The sequence below is a fragment of the Seriola lalandi genome, unplaced genomic scaffold, assembly GCF_002814215.2.
Source record: "Seriola lalandi dorsalis isolate HSWRI2012SDOR001 ecotype SW California unplaced genomic scaffold, Sedor1 jcf7180002054553, whole genome shotgun sequence".
NCBI lineage: Eukaryota > Metazoa > Chordata > Actinopteri > Carangiformes > Carangidae > Seriola > Seriola lalandi.
The window spans coordinates 1,166,388-1,187,897 of NW_019525106.1; the positions used below are offsets into that span (position 1 = coordinate 1,166,388).

Genomic DNA, 21,510 nt, shown 5'->3' on the forward strand with positions numbered 1-21,510 from the left:
GTAAGGCGCATCCCATCCTGCCGCCTCTCTCCACCTACAACCCACTTAGAAGCTCTAATGATTACCTCCATCGCCATTGTGAATGCCAATGGAGAAATCGTGCACCCTGCCATAATGCCTATTTCTAGCCTCTGCCATCCTGTTGTGAAGCCTGCTGTGCTTAAGCACAGCCTAATATCTTGGAAATACGATTTTACTAAATTGACCACTACTCCAGGCACTTTAAAATAATCAAATGCCTCCCAAATAAGGCTATGTGGCACTGAACCAAACGCATTTGCTAAATCCAAAAATACGACATTCAAGTCTCTTTTCTCTGTCTTGGCTGCCTGAATCTGATGCCAAATCATGCTAATGTGCTCTAAACACCCTGCGAAACCTGGTATTCCTGCCTTCTGTACTGCAGTATCAATTAACCTATTCCTTTCTAAATAACTAGTTAATCTCCGTGCGACTACGCTAAAGAAGATCTTCCCCTCTACATTTAGGAGAGAGATCATTCGATATATGATAGGTTGTTGGTCTATCCAGTTGCAGCCGGAGGCATTGTGCACCGTTGATAATGCCCTTGGAAATCGAAAATGAACTGAGAGGTTCAAGACCCATTTGCATAAGCCAATTGTGCTGATGATGCCAGGCTAAGTTCACCCTAAACCACCATCTGATGTGGCCCCTGAAGTTGTGTGACATTTGCTCGGCACCAGCTCACAAAATGGACTCGAAAGTCAACAACTACATATATAAATGGATGGGTCTTTCTTGATGTCTTTGCAACATGGCACTGTTTGGGAGAAACACTCTCAGGCTTCCACTGAAGTCCATTGACTTGGGCTACAAACAGGAGAAGGTGAGGCTCGTGTTCACGTTGAGAGACTCATCTGACCTGTCTATCCAAAACTCCATGGCCCAAGTGCACACAGGACACAAGTGGAATACAATGCAGACAGTAGAGCAGGCCATCAATCAACTGAAACCCCAGGAGACTATTAGATTGTGTCAGCCAGGCAGGGCTGTCTCGATGAGGATCAGCACTTAAGATGTGGTCCAAAGCCACAAAGAAAGAAAGGAAAGACCTGGCGATCTCTTAAGTTGTGAAGAGGAGAGCATTAAAATCAGAGCTGAGAGTCAACAGGAGCAAGGGAGCTAGACAAACTGGGAAGCTGTGATCAACAGGAAAATCGTGGAGGCTTGAATCAAACGGGGCCATCTGTGCTTAGGCCCAGAGCGATTGAGTGATCCCTCCTGTCACCTGGAAGTGAGTGGAACATGATAGTTGACCTTGATCGCCTGTTTTGAAGTTCCCGCAACATGCATGTTTTCACGATGTTGATTACTTTGAGAAGAGTTTAATATCCATGTTTTCAACCCCTTTTTTTTACTTTGAAATGTCACTTTAATTTCTTACATTTCTTTTTTATTCACATAGTGTCACAGCACAGGTTGCCATCTGTTTTCATAGCCGTCTATTCACAAGACTTGTCTGTTATTTGCTGTTTCCTGTACAGCGCTCTGTGACGAAGCTGATAAAAATGTTCTATAAATAGACTTTACACGACCAGTCCTTATCATGCACACTCCCATATTTTATTTCATTTCTGATTCTTTAATGGAGAGGGAGGAGGTGTAGAAAAGCAGATTTGTAATCTTTATCAGCTACACCAGCCTGACCTCTGACTAAAATAAGTCTATTTCAACAGAACTAATAATCCCAAATCATTCATCCAGCAAAAATGTGAACCCCACTCTGGGGTCTGGTTGTCAGATACAAGGATTTTATGCATTTATACTGCACTTATATAGCGCTTTCTTAGTCTTAGAGACCACTGCTTAGTGCTTTACATGTCATTTTCACTCAGTCACACACATACACCACACCCATACACTAAAGAAACAGCCATCAGGGGCAATTTGAAGGACAGCATCTTGCTCAAGGACACTTTGACATGCAGAGTGGAAGAGCCGGGGATTGAACCACTGACCTTCTAATTAGTGGAAGACCCGCTCTACAGCCTGATCGGTTTGGACTGTTGATCAGACAAACAAGCAGTTTGGAAACACTGCCTCCGAGTCAATTTGCCACAAAAAAATGAACTTATAAATTAAAAAAGTAATTGATGGATTAATCAGTGCTGAAAATAATCATTAATTCTATTTAAATTATTTGTGCTGCTCAGAAGATTTCTTCTAATAGCTTCACGGAGGTTTTTTCTTGTAGGTAAAAACAGCAAAAAAAATCTCTCTGGGCATGACAGGACAAACCCTAAGGCCCCATGTGTCCTTCTGCCTGAAGTCCCCTCTCTTGCTTACAGCACACTCCTTGCTACGGGCCTGCTGATGTGAAATCACTGTTTGTAGCAGTAAAATTCAGCCTGTAACTTCAGGGAAGTTTATTAAAAACATTTGCCTTGGCAGCCCGCTTTGTGTGGTGTTAGTAAAGGGACCCCACCGCGGAAACATTCCTTCACCCTGCGTGGCCAAGTTATGGCAAGAATGTGGGATGACTTTTTCATTTCTGGATGACCGGGCAGCCCCCCCCCCACCCCCCCTACCAGATCATCGTCGGGCTGCGTCGACCGGGCTAATGCTGTGACACATCGGTGGGAGATACTGGAGCAGAGCTGGCGAACAGATGATGAGAGGAGTGGCAGACTTAACTAAACTTCCCCGAATGACGCGCCCGGCCGCCCCTCCTCCCTGTTAGAAAGTTTCCCCTTCTCGCTTTTAGTTCTCCCGATTTTGACGGAGCGGGTTAGGAGTGAGAAGCAGTCTCCAGTTAAAAGGTCCGAATAAAGATTAGACATGAAAGCAGTCAGCGGGTAGAAAAAGGCACTAAAAATCTTTTCCCCCAAGCGAGCGGCATCATGAAGCCACTGCTGCGCTTCAGCGTCTCTCTGTGGACTCTTCTGGTCTTCATCGCTCTCCTCAAGGTAAGAAAGCTTCCATTCATCCGCATGAACAGAAGTAAACTTAGTGCTATTGTTTTTTTTATTATTAAGTTTTCATAGGAAACGACAACAGGGCGCTTTGTTTGGATGGTGAAGGTCATTTGTTATCGCACGGGTGTGACTGCACCTGTTGCGCAGGTAGCTGCTTGGCCGTAAAGTCATTTACCTCTCTGTAATCTATGCTTGATTCAGCACCGCTCACACTTCCAAAAAAAAAGAAAAAAAAATCTCAACAGTTACAAAGCACTTTCATCCTGGTGGCAGACACAGAATGTCATGACTTATTATAAGATGAGCAATGTTCCTTTGAGAGTTTTAATTGGATTCAAATTTATGTCAGCGAGTAATTAATACGCCGACCTTCAGTTGGTTTAACAATAGTGGGCTATTTATTGGACGACATGGAGTGAATAAATTAGGTCTAACAACGTTGGACTTATTTATGGAAATAAAAATGTTTAAATTTTGCGCATTTTTCAATTCTTCAATCCTTTGTAATAATTAAGGCAGGCACTCTAATGAGATGTTTTAGTCTGTATCTGAAATATCTTCATTGGTTAATGATTTATTCAGGATTGCACAGGTCAGTGTCCAGTGTGTGAAAATATGCCCATCTGAGCAAAGCTTACATAACACTCAGCCTGAGGCATCCAGCAGCCACAGACCCACCTGTCCTTGTCCCACTGGTCTTTCTGGAGAGCCAGAGAGGTTGACAGAAGTTGAGAATGGCATGTGAGGATGTGTGTGGCCAACACAAAGGGGTCAGGAATGGAATGAGGTGCAGCTCAGTGACGCTGTCAGTCCTGCAGCCTCAAATCTTCACGCCAGGGAATCACAGACGGACATACACTGACTTAGTTGTACCTAATAAATTGGTCAGTTTATTATGTGCAAAATCTTTTGCAAAAGTGTCTATGGGTGAACTAGTGGCATGAATACTGAGGAGGCTGTCCTCACCAGTAAAAAAAAAAGACCAAAACCCTCTAATGTGCTGGATGAATGCTGGGCTGGACTATCTGTAAAGCAAAGGCAGAAGTGGCAGAAGTGGTGTGACAGTTTTGTGCAACAAAGCCTTTAAATTAGGGCGTTTGGTGAATATTGGCGCGTTCAAAATATAAAATGTGTGACTTTGACACCAGCCATCGCCATTTGTGTTACTTCTCGTGACAGCAGTCAGAAACGGCTTCCTTTAAGGACAGCCACAGTATTTGCCACACCTTAACCAGAAGATACCCATGGAGGCATTAGTTTAGAAAACATTCATAGTTGAATTTAGTTGAATTGAAGTGGAAATGAAGGTGTCACATGCCTCTACTCCCACAGTCGTTTAGAAGCATTTTCTTAATTGAACACATCAACCTCCCTCCGCACCTAACCATTTTTGCAATGTGCATTTACTATGATCCTCTATTGGTTTGTTCTGTCAATAGTTTTAAACTATGATCTCCTTGTTTATTGAGCTGGAAAGTTTATTCTTGACCTTGAGGACTGGGCGATACAGTCGAAAGCTCCAGAAAAAGCCAGTAAGAAGACCATTTTTCTACGTAGTTCTGTCTTTTGGTGAAAAACACAGATATTCTGTACCAAACGACAAGATAGCTGCATTGGTTTCAATAGGAAGTAAAGGTGTACTGGTCCATTATATTAATCAACTTCTATGAAGCGTACACACGTTGAGCAGAGATCGACACAGGCAACACATGCAAATGTCAGTTGGCCACAAACGCAGTTGGTTTTTTAATACTGTAGAGAAGGGCATGCTCAAAGACTGATGATGGCTCATAAAGCAACATGGTTATAACTGCGTGATTCAGTCTTAAAGAAGATTTACATTGTGTTGTACACATTTGTTAAGGCAACAACAAGAACCCAGTGTGTTTTCCCTTTAAATGATAGATCATTGAGCTGAGACTTGTGGTCAGGATTTCTTCTAAAGTTAGACGGGACAGTCGGACACATGACAGCCAGGACTTCATCGTTCAAAACCTGCTACACTTTAAACATCTTTTCTATTGATTAAATTAGAGATTAGAGGCCTGTTCATCTCATTTGCAGCTGTTGGACACCTGGAATCAGCCCTTGAGGATATTATATATATATAAGTTTGGGCTATCTGTTTTAGGGAGTTAGTTTTAATGCCCTTTGTGTCAAAGAATTGTTTAATACATACAGTTTTCTTGTTGTTGGTCAAACATTTTTTTTTTCAACTTAATGGAAAAACATGTTTTAAATGAGGAAATTTAGAGACGTAAAACTGCATTCATACACACCTTTGAACCAGTTTATTCCAACCTGTTTGCAAGCTTACGAGAGGCATTTTGAGATATAATATTTTCGTGGTAAGATGTTGATATGGATAAACACAAAACGACAATGTTAAGTGGGACAAAACATAATTGTGATTTTTTTCTTTTGCTTAATTGATTCTTCCTTTTCTCCCCGTTGTTATCCCTTTCTCTCTTTTCTAGCAGTCTCATTGTAGTTGTCTTATTATTTTTACTTTTCTCTTCTTGCAGCATTTGAGTGTTGATGTCCCTCTGTCCTCGCAGTTCTCAGTTTAATGTACAGAGACGTGGTAAATTAAAGGAGAAACCAACATAAAGTATCTTAATAGGTTTTTGTGCCAACACATGCCACCAGAACAGCTTCATTGCTCCTTGGCATTAATTCTACAAGTCTCTGAACTCTAATAGAAGCATGAACACCATTCTTCCAAACAATTTACCCTCATTTGGTGTTTTGATGATGTCAATGGAGAGTGCTTTCTAACGAGTCGGTCCAAAATCTCCCAAAGGTTTCCATTATGGTTGAGGTCTGGTGACTGCGAAGGCCATAGCTTATGATTCACATAGTTTTCATACTCATCAAACCATTCAGTGACCCCTCGTGCCCTATGAATGGGGGGCATTTTTCAGGTTTTTTCTTTAAGTTGTCACCCGTCTGTACATGCCTGTGTTTGAGCATCGTCAGATATTGACAGGAAGGTAATGGGGAACATTAGCGCCCAAAACTTGTGGCGGAGCTGCACACCTTTGTTCCCCTCTGAAGTCATGGAAACAAGTCAGAGAGGATGAATTGTAGATCGTAATTTCATTACAGTAGATTCTACCAGTGAGATGAACCTGTAAATCCGCAAACATAGTTTGTCTAAAAGCCTGAAGGAAGTTTCAGTAAAAAAGAGGAAATACTAAGCTTCCCCGAATTGAAGGTTTTTGCATATTGACATTTTCCATTCATTTACTGAAATATTTTTTACCATTAAAAAACGAACGATCCACTCAACTACACATCACAGTCTGTATGTTAACTACCAGTCTAAATTGAATATATCTGCTACAGTGTCCTGTATCTTTTTGACCTTATTTACCTAATCGTCAGAGACTGACGCCATGATGCTTGTCAGTAGTCTTTATCTCTCATAGGCCGACTATTCACCACCATCTGCTCCACACCTAGTGATGCTCTGACCAGCTGATTGAACAATAGAGAGTGCTGAGATGGATAACACTTAAAGGCCTTACACACATTGATGGTCTCACTTGTTCAGGATAAGTTCGCCTCAGCTGGGGTTGTAATTGGGTGGAGATGTGATGGACTAACAGTGAGGTCATCAAAACCCTTAAACCATCAGGTTCCCTGAAGAGGTGCAGTTTGGCAAAATAACTGAAAACACCTGTGTGATCGGACAAAGGGGGTGAAGGATGATTCCTGATGTGGTCTGCAGCACATCAGGAACCACATGATTATATATGTCATATTAAATTGATTTACGGGTCCAATTAATTTTTCTAGAACCTGTATGATTACATATTAAATATTTTTCCATATTCTGTTCTAAATGTCTATTTGTCTATTTGCTGCTGAATCGTTATACATTTGTTTCCGTGATGACCTTATGTCCCTGTGGGGACCTTTAAAGTTTGAGATAAGTGACTCTTTTTAAATTAATATTTATCACTAAATTAAACAGAACTGGTATGTTAACATCTTAATGTACGATCCAGTTCTGACTCTTTAAATGGTTCTGTCCTTTCTTTCAGCCGCACTCTCAATCTGTACAAACTCAGCTCTTGTGACAAAGTTGTTTTTGAAATAACACATCTATTCAGTAGTTGATACACTGTATATCTTTTTCCTGCATCAAGCTTTTTATGTTATATTTTTTGTTTGGCCATCATGCAAAACAGTTTGAAGTGGGATAAAGAAAGGTAGAAACCCTATTTTAAAGAGTTTGGCTTGTCAAGAGAAAGAGCGTGCAAAGTTTAACAGTCACCCATTAATGACCCAGGAAAAGTACAACACTTTGCATGAGTTTATCATGGTATGGAGCCTCTCTCTGTTCCCATTCACTGTGTCTTTCTCTGTCTGTGGCCTCCTCACAGCTTGCAGAAATGAAAGCATGGTGACGTGGCTATCAGTGGGAAACATCTTGGAACAAGGAAATGTTACGTTTTCTAACACTTAAAAGAACTGCCCGTCTGTGGCCATGAACACCGTCTCTATGGCCAGCTGCTGTTCTAGTGTCTTGTGCTGCTATGAAATGTGGATGACATTTCATGACTTGATGACGTCTGAGGCTCATCTGAACACAAGTATTTCTCTCCACAGTGTATTCTTCTCACTGTATCTGAATTAGAAAACATGAGCCTCTTTGTCTTGCGTCGCATTGTTGGTCTAAAAAGTCGAAGTCACAAATCAAGTCCTCCTTTGTGGAATACTGCACTTTCCACCCACTCTCACCCTCCATTCAACCATATCAAGACAGTCCAGTTTCAAATTTACATCCCCAAACATGCTGTCTTCAACCCAGGCTGGCTGGAAGTTCAGCGTGTGCAAAATGAATTACAAAGAGTCACAGTTCCCCAGTCCATGTAAATGAGACATAGGCTCCTCTCTCAGCCTCAAAGGCCTTATTGTCAGCAGATAGCTATCATTTTATCAGTGTCCTCTGAGCGAATCATGTCCAGGCAAGGCTTAAGAGGGGGTGAAAAATTATTAGTTTTCTCTTGATGTTTCTCTATGGCTTGGTCATACTGTCTTTCCAAATTGAGTACCAGAGTGCTTCAAGCTGGATTTTAAATGGTCCAATGGTAGAAAATGACCATAATATACAGAAGGCCATGTGTCAGTTTGATAGGGTTGTGGCTCAGTGCCAATGACAGCCAGGTGCTGAAATGTCTGGTTTAAAAAAAGCTCACTTAACCAGATGTACCATGCCAGTCAAAACAGACGGGGCTATTCAGTCCCCACTTTAATCCAGGTGGACGGATTAGTTTGAAATTCTAATTGTAATGAATGAAACTGCTAATGAAATTGTCACCGCCATTATGGCTTTAGACTCTTAGTATTGTTGGCTGGATCTTTCAAACTGATTTGGCATGAACAGTTTCTATTCCGTCATCAGGGGGTGTTTAAACGCAGTGTCACCAACTTTATGCTTTTGTCACCTGATTTACCAACCTTCAGTAGCTTTTTTGTTTTTTCAAAACAGCACCTAGTGGTAAAATACAACACCTTTTTGGACAAACCTTAGCAGCTTTCCATAGAAGAGAGTCACCAGTATTGCCCTGTGAATGACTTGAAATCAATGCTGGTTAACATGTAGTATTAATGGGCCCTGTTTCAGTCACTATTTCAAACTTCTTCTGTTGTCTGACACCAGAAGCAGGAAATGAGAACAGCTTTATTGGGAATTCGACTGTATTAAAATATTGTAAATGTGAACACAGAGAGTAGGAGCAAAATAAACAGATACGGGGCTGAAACCAGCTGGCACTGGGCAGAATGCAAATACTATTCAATGATGTCATGAATAAGCTAATTAGCATATTATTTTCAGTTGAAAATAGTAGTAGTTTTCAACTATACATCCTCAATTTCATTCACTGACCATACACGGTCCAGCCATATACTAGCTCCTGACCCAGTCATGTCTATAACACTAGCCTTCCTGCAGTTTAAAAAAATGGAGGGTAGTGCTTTATACTAGCCATCACACCACTACAAACCATGAAAGGAAACATTGTAGATATGTTTTACGTATTGAGACCTCACTTGTCCATTGGGTACAGTTGATATCTGCTCTAATAAGCAATCTTACTTGATGAAAATGTGGCATGTCCTTGGTTGTTGATAGGGGTTAGTAAAATGAACTATTTAATGTCTCTGTGGTGTATCAGTGTATACGTTTGCATCTGAGAGAGGCAGAGATGGTGTACTGTAGCTGTGAGGAGAATTAAACATTATTTGTAAAAGTAAGAGATCATTAAAAAGCCTCAAAAATTAAAAAAGAAACATCCATGGAGCCATTTTCTAAATTGCTCATGTTGTTTGGAAGCAGCCTACCCCAGTGTACACTGTTCTTCAAAATAAAGGAAGGACATATAGTCATAGTTTCTTTGATATAATTTAAAAGCAGTAATTACTGTTCACCCTTATACTGCAAACAGGTGAGTCACAAATAATACAAAACCTACACTGCACTTTCTTCATTTCTCAGAAGACGAGCACACATTCCACCCCATGCTCGACTTTAACACATTTTAAACATTAAGCTGACCTCTATGTTCAGTGTGATAACCCAGCCCTCTGTGTCCAGAGCCTGTGGGTGTGAGTAAGTATGCATTCATGCAGATCTTCCTCCTGTACCATGCCCAGCAGCATTAGGAGGAAGCTCTAATGGCAAGTAAATTGTACTCTGATGGGTATCTGCAGCCAGCAGTTCAGTACTCTGAACAGCACAGCTCAGTGCTGGGGACAGTAAATACAACGTCACTCATTTCCATAGCCTCTGATGTGGCCCATGATAGCAGCAGCAGGACTTTGGTGTGGGAGGCCGATACCTGGAGACAAATACACTCATAGCTAAAGCTGTCGTGCGCAGGGAGTTTTTTGGAGACAGTGGATATTTTTAGACATGGCTTTCAGCATTGTTTTATGATTCATGTTCCTATAGCATTTCACACATATTGAATTTCTCTCATGCAGTGTTGTGCCATTTGTATTCTCACAGAAATGCTATTACACTCAATAGAAATGTGTAATCACAAACACCTAAAGGGATCATTGGCATGTAGAAAAACAAATCAGCAGTATATGTGTTCCAAATTACAGGAACCATATAAAAACAAATTCATTTATTTTCCACTAGTTTATTTATTTTCTCACGAAATTGTGTAGCTATGTACAGTAGTTGTACTCAATCAGTCCTTGCAATTAATACAAGAAAACTGGACATACCAAAACAGAAATAATTCTTATTAACACTTTGAGCCCCCCTCAGTGGGAAGGTGACTTAAATGACACAAATAAAAAGACCTCTACCACTATATTAATTCACCATAAAACCATTTTTAAATAATTTTTTGGGGCAGTTAGAGAGAGAGAGAAAAGTCAGGGAGAGGGATGACCTGACTCGAACCCGGGCCGCCACAACCAGGACCAACAGCACGCGCTCTACCAGGGAGGCCGCTGAGGCGCCCCACCATAGCACTTTTTTAAAATGTATTTTCATTAAAAGCTCTCTTGTATTGCAGATTGATGTCAACTTGCAAAGATCCGTCAGTTGTGTTGTGACACAGGTAGAAACAAATTTCAATACATGCAATACAATTCTATTGATGTTTAGTTTTTATAAACATCAAGTACAGAATATAGCAATAATCCCTCTGACTGACTTTAACGGTTTAGCAGTGCGTCGTATCTCATAGCTGAAGCAAAACAAACCTTTGAACATAGAAGGTCACCAAACAATCGACACACAAGCAAACCTAGAGAGAGTTAGTTGTTTAAATGCACTTTACGTAGCAAACTGTTTTTAGGTCTTTGTGGCTGTGCGTTTCTTTTGCCCATCACCCATCTTCTCTTCTTTCCCTTGTCCTGTTCCCACGAGCACAAACGCCCCCCTGTGGCTGATTGGCTGGAATATTGCTGTGTGACTCTGTGCGAGCCATTTTGTTTATTTCCCATTTGCAATGCCAGGGCTGTGTGGAAACACCAGCTTTTCTTTTTCAGCACATGCACAGAAGGGACAGCTAGCAGACCATGAGGAAATACTAACTGAATTTGGTAAAGTGTATTTGATTACAGTCGCTTGAGGCATGCACCTGATTCAGGCATATTGCAAGTGGTAAGAGTAAGTTGTAAAAACATCTTGCTTGAAAATAAACCAAATGTTTGAGAGAATTACATATAGCACACTACAGAGGAAGGTACAGTACAGTCTGAGGTGCTGTCAGGCAACAGCAAAGCTCTGAGATGGCTTTGAGTTAACCAACAGCATGTGTTAAGTGAGACAAGAGTTGAGTTTTTAGCCAGTATTGTGTGGCTCCTGTCATCCTTTACTTGACCTTAATGAACTGGAAGTATCAAGTACAGCATAGTGCTTAACTTTAAAGTCCTTTATGTTGTTCAAATGTGCTATCAGTGGTCTTTGGGTGGGCTCAGGAAGTGCCACAAAGTTATGTTAGCATGGAAACAATGAGTAGGCCGCTCATGAGAAACTACTGCGGCAGTGAATAGAGAACAATCTGCCAATTTATTAGAGGCTGACAGAAGAAAGTGAGGATTACAACTTTCACAAATCTCACCACACGTTATATGGATCATGTTTTAATGTTATTTCATATTCTCACACTATGATCTCACTATTAAACACAAAGATTAATTCAGTATGATTTGATGAAATAGTCTAAATGTTCACTCGCAAAGAGATGTATTATTCTGGCTAATTAGACCTGTAGTCGGGTTGAGGTTGGATGACCTATGCTGGGAATTGACACCAAACTCTGCGAACCAATAACAACGATACAGGAACAATTGTCCCCCCTTAACAGGTGCAACAAACCTACCTGGAGCTCAGGATCTGTCAATTGAGCAGAGCAAGCTGCAAAAACTGACAAAACACACACATTTTAAACTGCTTTATTTTATTAATTAATAAATTATTACTTTATCCTGTCATTGAAAAATTAATTTTGATGCAGCAACATTTGGGTAATTAGGTTTGTTAAAACACATAAACAAGGCTGTAGTCAAATCCAATCATAGTGGAGAAAAAGAGTGACACTAGATATACTAGTCCTGCTAACATTTAAAGTCTATTGTAGCAGAGTAGCCTGTATTTTGGAGTTTGTGTGACAATAATTAATAATTAGTTTTTACTTTGACCTTTCAAACCTCAAACCCCTTTTAACCCAATTTAAAAGTGTCTGTAGCACTGCTCTCTGCCACTGTAAAGCAGTTATAGCTGTTTGTACCTGCCGATTGTAGCCTGCTACCACTTCATTTGTGAATATGCCCAAGGCAACCAAATATCAGTATCACCAATCTCCACTCATATTCAAGCTCACTGATATTTGCAACCATGGACTGGCACTTAACTTATGTAAAACACAAAAAAGTCTCTCATGCCATTATCTATAACAACAAAATATAGTCAAGTGCAGGAGATCTCAACACGCAAATGCTGCAGGAGAAGAAAATTGAAATGCAACGATGTGGGGGCCAAGCAGAACAGCGGGCCAGAGTTGCAATGGAAACATGATGTCATTATGTTAAGGGTGTGGTTGTAAGCACAAGTTTCATGTTAGTTGATTAAAGATTGGCTGAGATATGATTTGATTTCTTGTTTGGCAACTTTGCAGCCAATTTCGATTGGCCCTGATGGATGAATGCTTTTGCGAATAAAAAAGCCAAAAAATAAGTTTTGTCGAGCTTGATTTGAAGAAATATGAAGTGTCAATTTTGGAAAAGACAAGATACAGGAATTTTGGGATATAGGAACACATAAAATCCAAAGTGGCAGCTGCATCAAATAGGATGACATGACAACTTGCCATATTGTGACCTTGGGTCCTTCGATGGTATTACCATTACCAGACACAGGAATTTTGATTTTAAGGCAAATGCATCACCAGTTATAACGCAAATAAAATGCAAATTTTGTTTTTGTATTTTCTATTGCAGTACCTGTTTGGCAGCTTTGCATGAACGCACCTCCAACTTTGACCTGGTGGTGCTGCTAGAGCAGTTAAGGCACAGACATGAAACTTGGTGAAAAGCATCACAGGAGTGTCCCAAACCAGTGTGCCAAATTTCAAAACATATTACCATACAGTTCTAGGGGCTGCCATAGACTCCCATGGCAGAGGAAGTTCAAAGAAGAAGAAGACAAGGTAGAAACGCAGTTTTTTACAGATTGCTTAGATGACTGGTATAAAGCTACAACAAAGGAGCGGAAAGGGTAAAACAGAAGAAGTATCAATCAACAACATTATGCATTTCTCAATTTCTTCCCCATGAACCTTGGGTGTTTTGTGTTGCTAATCATCAAGAAACAAATCATTATTTCACTATATTGTGCTGACATAATGCATTCCCTAGTCCCTTAGCCTAACCCTCAAACCAAGTCTTAACCCCCAAACGGCCTTTTGAACTTGTGAGGTCCAGCATTTTGGTTGCTAATCATCAAGACACACACACACACACACACACACACACACACACACACACACACACACTCACACACACACACACACACGTTTTGAGTCAGGTAACATGATTTTGCATAATTTACAGCTGTAGAGGAATCCATTTTCTCCACTCAGCAAGTCAACAAGGGCACCACCAGCAACCCCTCAACCTCATGCAACTTTGTGTAATTCAAGGAGCAGCAATTAAGAACTGTGCTTTTTTATCCTCCTGTTTTTGTTACAAATTATCAGATTATGAGAAGCTAAGGTTAAGTAGGCTGATCCTTGAGCAAACAGCTTTTAAGGTGATTTTTTGATTGTTTTTGGGTCTGAGTGTTATTATGGAGGAAGGAACTGGGGCGTTATCAGGAGGTGAGCAGCAAAGGCAGACTGTTAGGAATGAGAGGGATTCAGAGAGTGGCAGGCAGCCTGCCTTTAGGGTTGATGTAATGTTTATATAGTGGTCAGTACAGCCATTTCCTCCTCCTCCTGCAGACAGGCCCAGTCAAAGGGCACAGATACAATACACAGGGCAAACGGGTCGATGACTGAGTCTCAGCCAAGTATGTTTCACAATATTTTGCATATTTAATATTGCTCTTCAAGTGAAATTCTATAGACTACAATAAACCTAGAGAACTTCTAAGAAATGTACATCTTCAGAATTTGAGCCATTTGTAGCAACCAAAAAAGTTTTTTCTCCTTTTCTTATAGTTACTACAAGAGAATAATAAGCTCCCACCACTTGTGTATTTACACAAACACAACATATATGCACCACATTTAAGGAAAAAAGAACAAAGAATAAAAACCATAATAAGCCTGTGGCTAGAAGGAGTTAAAAACAAGGAGGGAAGATGTACAGATGGGTGGAGCAGAGGATTCACAAGAAAAATTATGTCCATTATTTGAACTTCAGTATATCTAGGGCAGCATTTCCCAAATGAGACTTTGGGACTTTACTGCTCTCTGAGCCCGTGCCAAGGCATAATGGCTTGAGACGTTGTTTTGTTTATTTAGTCAGGAGAAAATAAGTGACTCTTAGGAAGAGGGCCAAGGAAAATGAAACATTTGGGAGTCATGGCTCAGAGAAGTTTCATCCCCAGAGGTCAGTTTAACATGAATGTTTGAATGAAAACATGCGAGATGCAGCTTTCACATACTGGAATGTGACCTTTACCATGTTCAGTGGAGTGAAGTCATTACGATACACAGACACAGACAGTGGTGCAGTTTTGCTGCATTTACTAAATTTATGTACTATACCAATAAATTAAAACATCAAAACATTAAACAGAGTTCACTGTGTACTGTAGGCTATACACCTACCAACTACTAAACATATCTGTTGTTGAGGTCTGAAGAGAAAAAAAACCAACGTGGATTGAAACACTGATTCATAAAGTGTCGGTAAGTTTCACTCCTCGTCGGCACCATATACTAATGTTAATCAACAACAATACAGATTTTGAACTAAATCCAATTAACCTGGCCATGATTTAAAAAAAAGAATACAATTTATATTAAGCCATATGGGTAACATTCAAAAATGTATGTCTGTGGTGACTCCCAATGATAGTATTGAAAATGCCCCCACCAAATATATTTATATTTTTTTCATGGCATCTCTACAGTACACAGCAAGAAAAGCACAGATGTAATAAACAACATTACTGTAATCATGCAGTCCACTTAAGTTTTTTAGGTCCTGGCCTGTGGTATTGTGCATACAAACTCACTGACATGGCTTTGTGTTACACCTAAATTGAATGCAGCTGTAATTAATATTGTTTTTTAAACATGTATGTTTTCTGTGATGACAAGTTAATGTCAGCCCTTAAAATGAACTGTTTCAACTAATTAGGTCGCTATGACTAACATATTTGCAAACAGTTTCCCATTTACACATCCGGCAAGCGTAGAGAAATAATCCCATTTGTTTAGAGTCATATTTGCACCTGAAGACCGTAGTGTAAGTCCAATATTTACTCTCCTCTGTGCTCTGTTTTGGTCTGCAACTCCTGAGAAAAGTGTCTGAACCATTAGCTGCTACATTCCTGTTAGCTACATCCTGCTATCGAACCTGTCTTTCTGCAGTTTGGTGTTGGACATTTTAGTAAAAATACACTTCGTCAAAACATTTTGTTGAAAATGTCTGCTTGCTTCATTAGGAAATAGGGTTGAAGAGAGTGATGATACAGAACCATATGGGAAGTTTGAAAGCTAAGCAGGGTCGGAGAGCTAAAAGAGGCTAAAAGCTAGAGCTGCCGAATTTGATTTGGTGATAGATTTCTGTGTGGCATCATTAAGGCAAGTGACCTCATTACACACACATTTAAAACATTGTAAATACAAAACTATTGATTACTTAAAATTGACAAGTTTAATATGTTACTTTATGTTTTAATAGTGTTATGTTTTTGAAGTTTAGTTGGGTTAGCATGTGAAGCTATATACAGCACCTTCTTGTTTAGCCTGTTGTTTCTAACAGAAAGGTTGACACAAAGGGCTAACCAGGTACGACATTCCTCAAATCTGTGTGGTTCAGCTATAATTATGTCAAAAGAAACTAGCTAGTAATAAACTCGGTAATAGGCCTACATTTTTTTTTTTATCTTTTAGCTCATACAACCACAGCCCTGGTGGAAGGAGTTAGCATGAGTACATCTCTCTCCAGAACAGTTGGCTGTCCTGGACAGAGATGCTTACTCCTTAACTGGCTTGAATATACTTATACTTAATATGTGAATGAATCCCAAGAAAAGGTGCGGTTTATTAATTTACAGTATGAGTTTTTGGGCAACACTGCAGCTCTATGACACAGAGGAATACTGTAAGCTAATATTATATGAGGCTTTTGTTGCATAGTGAACACTCATCTGGTTATTGTTTCATTAAATTTTTTGACAATAAGAAAAATATAGTTATTATCAGCCGTATTCTTTATATGACTGCGGATATGAGTGGCTGAATTCTGTTCTCCACAGGATCATAAGAACATGTTAGCGCAAACTATAGTTATCACTCTCCCAAGTGGCATTTTAGGTATCGTCTATGTCTATTAATTCAAGATCTTCACCCACATAGTGTCATGACATTGCAGGAATTTGTTAGCAATACATCAATACTACTGATGGATTTGCAAAGAAAATACAGTAGAATGTTGAAAATGCCACAAATGCCATATACGTGAAAATTAGCAAAGAGTGAACTCTTGCTAACTCCAACAGTGGTAACAGTAGAAATTTAATAGAATGTATAGAAATATTATATAATTTGATATATTGCATGTTCAGCTTTCAGCAATCTTAAGTAACAAAAGTTATAGATATACATATTTGAGAACTAATTGCTAATAAGAAAAAGAGCAGAAAAAAAGGTTTTTGATCTTGAGCAATTTGTCAGACTAGGATCTTAACTAATGTGCTTAACGATCTTATTGTGAGTACTCATCATTTCATCACTACTATGATGGGAAAGTAAAGTGTTTGAACAAATTTTGGATAGTGAGAAATTCTCAAACACCCATTTCCACTCTCTCTGACAGGGCCATAGTGTGAACCTTAGCTGTGCCAACACATTGCACAAACAGCAGAAGTATGGTCATCCAGATGAACACTTCCTCATATATACTGCTAATGATATACAAAAAGTAAAAAATAGTACACACATATAAATCATATTTTATTCAACTGTCATAATGACATGGTGATAATGTTTTTAAACACATAGCGTATTCTATTGTGGCCCGATCAAACACTATGTAAAGACTCTCCATCAGGTCCTCAAAGAGTACCTAACCCTTAAACCCCTTGTGCACCACTCAATGTGTGACACCCTTGTACTTTAAAAAGAAGAATAGAGTCTCAGAGGATTGGGAGGAAGGGCAGGGTCTCTGCTGTGAATAGAAAAGGAAAAATTATGGGGAGGACACCGGTCTCCAGGGATAGGTGGGTGGAAAGGACAATACTTAATACAGAATGGACCTTTTCTTTCTCTGCTTCCTGGTCTGACGGTTTTGGAGTTTTTAGGTCTATTTTATCTATAATGCTCTTTTCCATATGAAATTTCTAATTCACATTTGCTTTTTACAATGAATTACAGTATCACCAAAGCATTTTATGCAAGGTTTGCAATACAAGTATAACTCTGAACATCAGAGAAAGTGTTTGCACATTGCTTCACTATAATGAATGAAGGTAAAGTCTATTCTGCCATTGTTGGGAATTAATGATTGACCTGTGATCTGTCATCTTTGTTTGGGAGAGAATAATGGAGGTTTGAGCAATGATGCCATGTATTTAATGTTTAGCTGTGTGGTAAACATGACTGAAAAGCAACATGCCAGTGAGTCACTGTGGTCTGTTTAAGTTTGGCTAATAAGTAATGTGGAGTCCAAGCTGTGTGTTTAGGCCTGATAACAGGATACAAGTGATAACCACAGCAGAAATGCGGAGTTTGAGTTGTATGGACATGATGTTGTATGTGTATATGTATGTTCACGTTTGTTATTGTTTACTGTGATCACCATTTATTTATAGTTGTTTTGGAGCTGGAGATGTGAGATATCTAGATGTAATCTTACAACGAGGAAGAACTTTATTCTCAACAGTACTTTAGTACCAACGTTGAAGATTACCTGAGAACACACAATGATTACTGATAGGCGGGTATTACCAGGGTCTACTTCCTTGTTTGTACTAACTGACACACAATCATCAGTTGTAATGAGACTTTACTCCATAATCTTGAGATTTTCTATGTTTGTTTCCACCACTGAAAATCACGTGTCTTGATGAATAAATGAAAACAGTTTATGTTTTTTTGCTGTTTGTATCCATATGAATTACATGAATATGTGGGTTTTAGAAACTTGGTAGGAGCTAATATTTTCCTATTAAGAATTTACACATTGAGTTTATTTTACAGGCTGATTCCTCTATGTTTAGATGTCATATACTTAAATTTGACAGCTTTTGGAGCAGCAAAAAATAAATAAAATAAATAATAATAAATAAACTTGGGCTGGATATCAATATGTGTGCCTATGAAATGATAAAATATCTTAAATGGTTCAATGCATCAATGTTAAATAAAAGGCTTTGCTAAAATAAGAAAAGTCTGAAGTTTTCTGTTTTAAATTAGTAAATGTTTGACCAGTGTATAAATAAACAAGCCTAAGCATCTAACCAAGTATTTGACATTGACTATAATTGTCACTCGTTTTAAGATTTGATATCCAGCGCTATGAAAGGCTCAGTATTTATCCAGCAGATTTAATTCCTGGGAGTGTGGAAAGGCTTTGAAACAATATTTAGAGCTTCATATTAGCTGAATTTACAGAAAAAACAACAGTAACAGAATAAATAAAATATGAAAAATACTAATAATTAGGTTGCATTGAAGCTGGACTCATGACCTCAGTCTTAAAAATCTGGCTATATGATCCTGCTTTCTTATATCAACTTCAGCTGTGACCAATTAGATGTTTTGTTTTCTTGGAAGCCATAAAGAGAATTACAGCAAGGATGAAGCTGCTATAAGGACTGTGTAAAGAGCTGATGTGGAACTCAAAATTTGTGGTTTATCCTTCGTGCAGATGTACCACATTTTTGTTCATGAGAAGTACAACAGTTCACAGAATTCACATGTGACAGGGGTTACAAAACGCTGGCATTTAAGAAACTGAGAAAACACTATCCATTCAACAATAATTAAATTTAATGATTTTAATTCAGACTTCACAGACTTGTTCCGCAGGTCGTTGCTAAATTCACTGATGCTAGGTGTCATTTAACAGGTGGTTGAGTTTCTGGTTGACGGTTTAAAACTGAATGCTGACCTCTGCTGGTGCAAAATGATTTACTTTGTTTTTCTCTGCCCTCATCTCCACAGAACTCCCATGCACAATGTTCTGGTATGTACAACCTGTCTCTTTATTTTGTTGTGTGAGTTACAATCATGTTCATTTGTCTCTGCATATAAATAGATATACGTTCTCATACAATACCGTATTTTGTATTTGATATATGCTTGTTAATTACATCATCTGTTAATACTGTATATCTGCATTGTTTTTCCAGAAATTTATCCTTTTAAAATCTATATGTGCTCATTTCTTGTTCTTCTTGTTTTTTTTTTGCTCTTCTGTCCTTTAGCAATGAAATGTGGCAACAATGAAACATTAACAGTAACAACAACAAAAGTCAAACATGGACATACACCAAACTGCACCTTATCCACTGGGGGTAATATCTCTAGAGACAGTTTTCTAACTGGTCTGACTCCTGGAGCTGTCTATGAAATCTTCATTAATTGCTCATCCTGCTGTGCAAACGTCACATTGAGTAAGTCTCTTTACTTTGTTGAATCTCTTATATTCCAGACACTAATCTGTCAGCAAAAACACGACTAAAACAATGACTTTAGACAGTATAGAACCTACAGCTTTGCTAGAGATTCATTATGTCTGACTGTGAAGAAAGTGTACTCAGTAGGAATACACTACAGATACTATATCTAATACACAGATGATAACAACATGTCACACTGATAATGAGTAATGACTATCTAAAATGTTAATTCTTTCCCCCACCCACCTCTGTCCTTCACAGCGCCTGATGTTGTCAGAAATCTCACTGTCACAAACGTCACCACATCCTCTGTGACTGTGAACTGGACTGAACCAGAAGGAAACAGCTCCTTCTATACAGTGGAGTGGACGGATGGAAATTTCATTACCATTGAAAATGTGTCTGAAACATTTAAGACCATTAGTAACCTGACTGCTGGTGACCGGTATAAAATAATTGTTACTGCAGTGGCAGATGACAACCATACTAAGGGACAGAGCACTACTGTTACTAATTACACAAGTAAGTAAGCCTTTAAATGTGGTTCATAACATCAGGAAGTCTGCTGCTTTTTGTAACCAATAGGCAAATCACAGTTAAGTGTGACAGATTTTACTTCAGTGACTAGATACACAAATTTTACCTTAGCTGTGCTGTCAGAGCTGATCTCTGGTACTTAATACACACTCACCGTCACAGCTGTTGCTGGAGACAATGAGACAGAAGGAGAGCCTTACAAATTTACCTCAGTCACAAGTAAACACATTTTATCTATTTTGAATTACAGCTGTTTGCTGTTTGTAGCTTGTTTGTATGGGTGTCTGCACTCTCCTGTTTTGTACTTGCCACAGTCATGAGTTTTCTTTCTCCTCTTCATCACGTTGTATTTATCCTGCACTCACAGGGCCTGAACTAGTCAGAAATCTCACTGTCACAAACGTCACCACATCCTCTGTGTCTGTGGACTGGAGTGAACCAGAAGGAAACAGCTCCTTCTATAGAGTACAGTGGACAGATGGACAATTCAATGACACTTCGTATGTGTCTGAAACATCTATGACCATTAGTAACCTGACTGCTGGTGTCCAGTATAAAATAAATGTTACTGCAGTGGCAGATGACAACCATACTGACGGACAGAGCACTGCTGTTACTCAATACACAAGTAAGTTAGCGTTTAAATGTGGTTGATACTGTCAGGAGGTCTGCTGAGGAGACCTGGTGGAGAAGACTCCAGGTGTGGAATAACAAGTCCTCTCAAAGGAGAAGTTCAGGTGTATAAGGGTTGTATCCTCACAGGAGGGTGAGACAGTTGTTGGCTCATCTCCTCTCCTCTCCCCTCCTCTTCTCTCCTCTCCCCTCCTCTCTTCTCCTCTCCTCTCCTCTCCCCTCCTCTCCCCTCCTCTCCTCTCCCCTCCTCTCCTCTCCTCTCCCCTCCTCTCCTCTCCCCTCCTCTCCTCTCCTGTCCTCTCCTCTCTTCTCCTCTCCTCTCTTCTCCTCTCCTCTCCTGTATAGGACCAGGTATAATTGGAAACCATCATATTGTGTCCCAAAACACCTCCTCCATCTCTGTGAACTGGGCCTCACCTCCTGGTGAGGTGTTCATGAACAGGTTGGAGTGGCACAATGGTGGAGTGCTGATGACTAGATACACAAATGATACCTTAGCTGTGCTGTCAGAGCTGATCTCTGGTACTAACTACACAATCACCGTCACAGCTGTTGCTGGAGACAATGAGA

At 39.5% G+C, this 21,510-nt stretch overlaps 1 protein-coding gene across 1 annotated transcript in view; it reads left to right on the plus strand.

The window, feature by feature from the left end:
* The first annotated feature begins 2,701 nt into the window (after positions 1 to 2,701).
* The window catches only part of ptprjb.2 (protein tyrosine phosphatase receptor type Jb, tandem duplicate 2), a 38,547-nt gene continuing 19,738 nt past the window's right edge, over positions 2,702 to 21,510 (plus strand). Inside the window, exons 1-6 of the mRNA XM_087176396.1 lie at positions 2,702 to 2,927; positions 19,313 to 19,334; positions 19,576 to 19,764; positions 20,032 to 20,292; positions 20,675 to 20,935; positions 21,286 to 21,411. Coding sequence (XP_087032522.1) covers positions 2,862 to 2,927; positions 19,313 to 19,334; positions 19,576 to 19,764; positions 20,032 to 20,292; positions 20,675 to 20,935; positions 21,286 to 21,411 — 925 coding nt within the window. The 5' untranslated portion in view covers positions 2,702 to 2,861. The remainder of the gene's footprint in view (positions 2,928 to 19,312; positions 19,335 to 19,575; positions 19,765 to 20,031; positions 20,293 to 20,674; positions 20,936 to 21,285; positions 21,412 to 21,510) is intronic.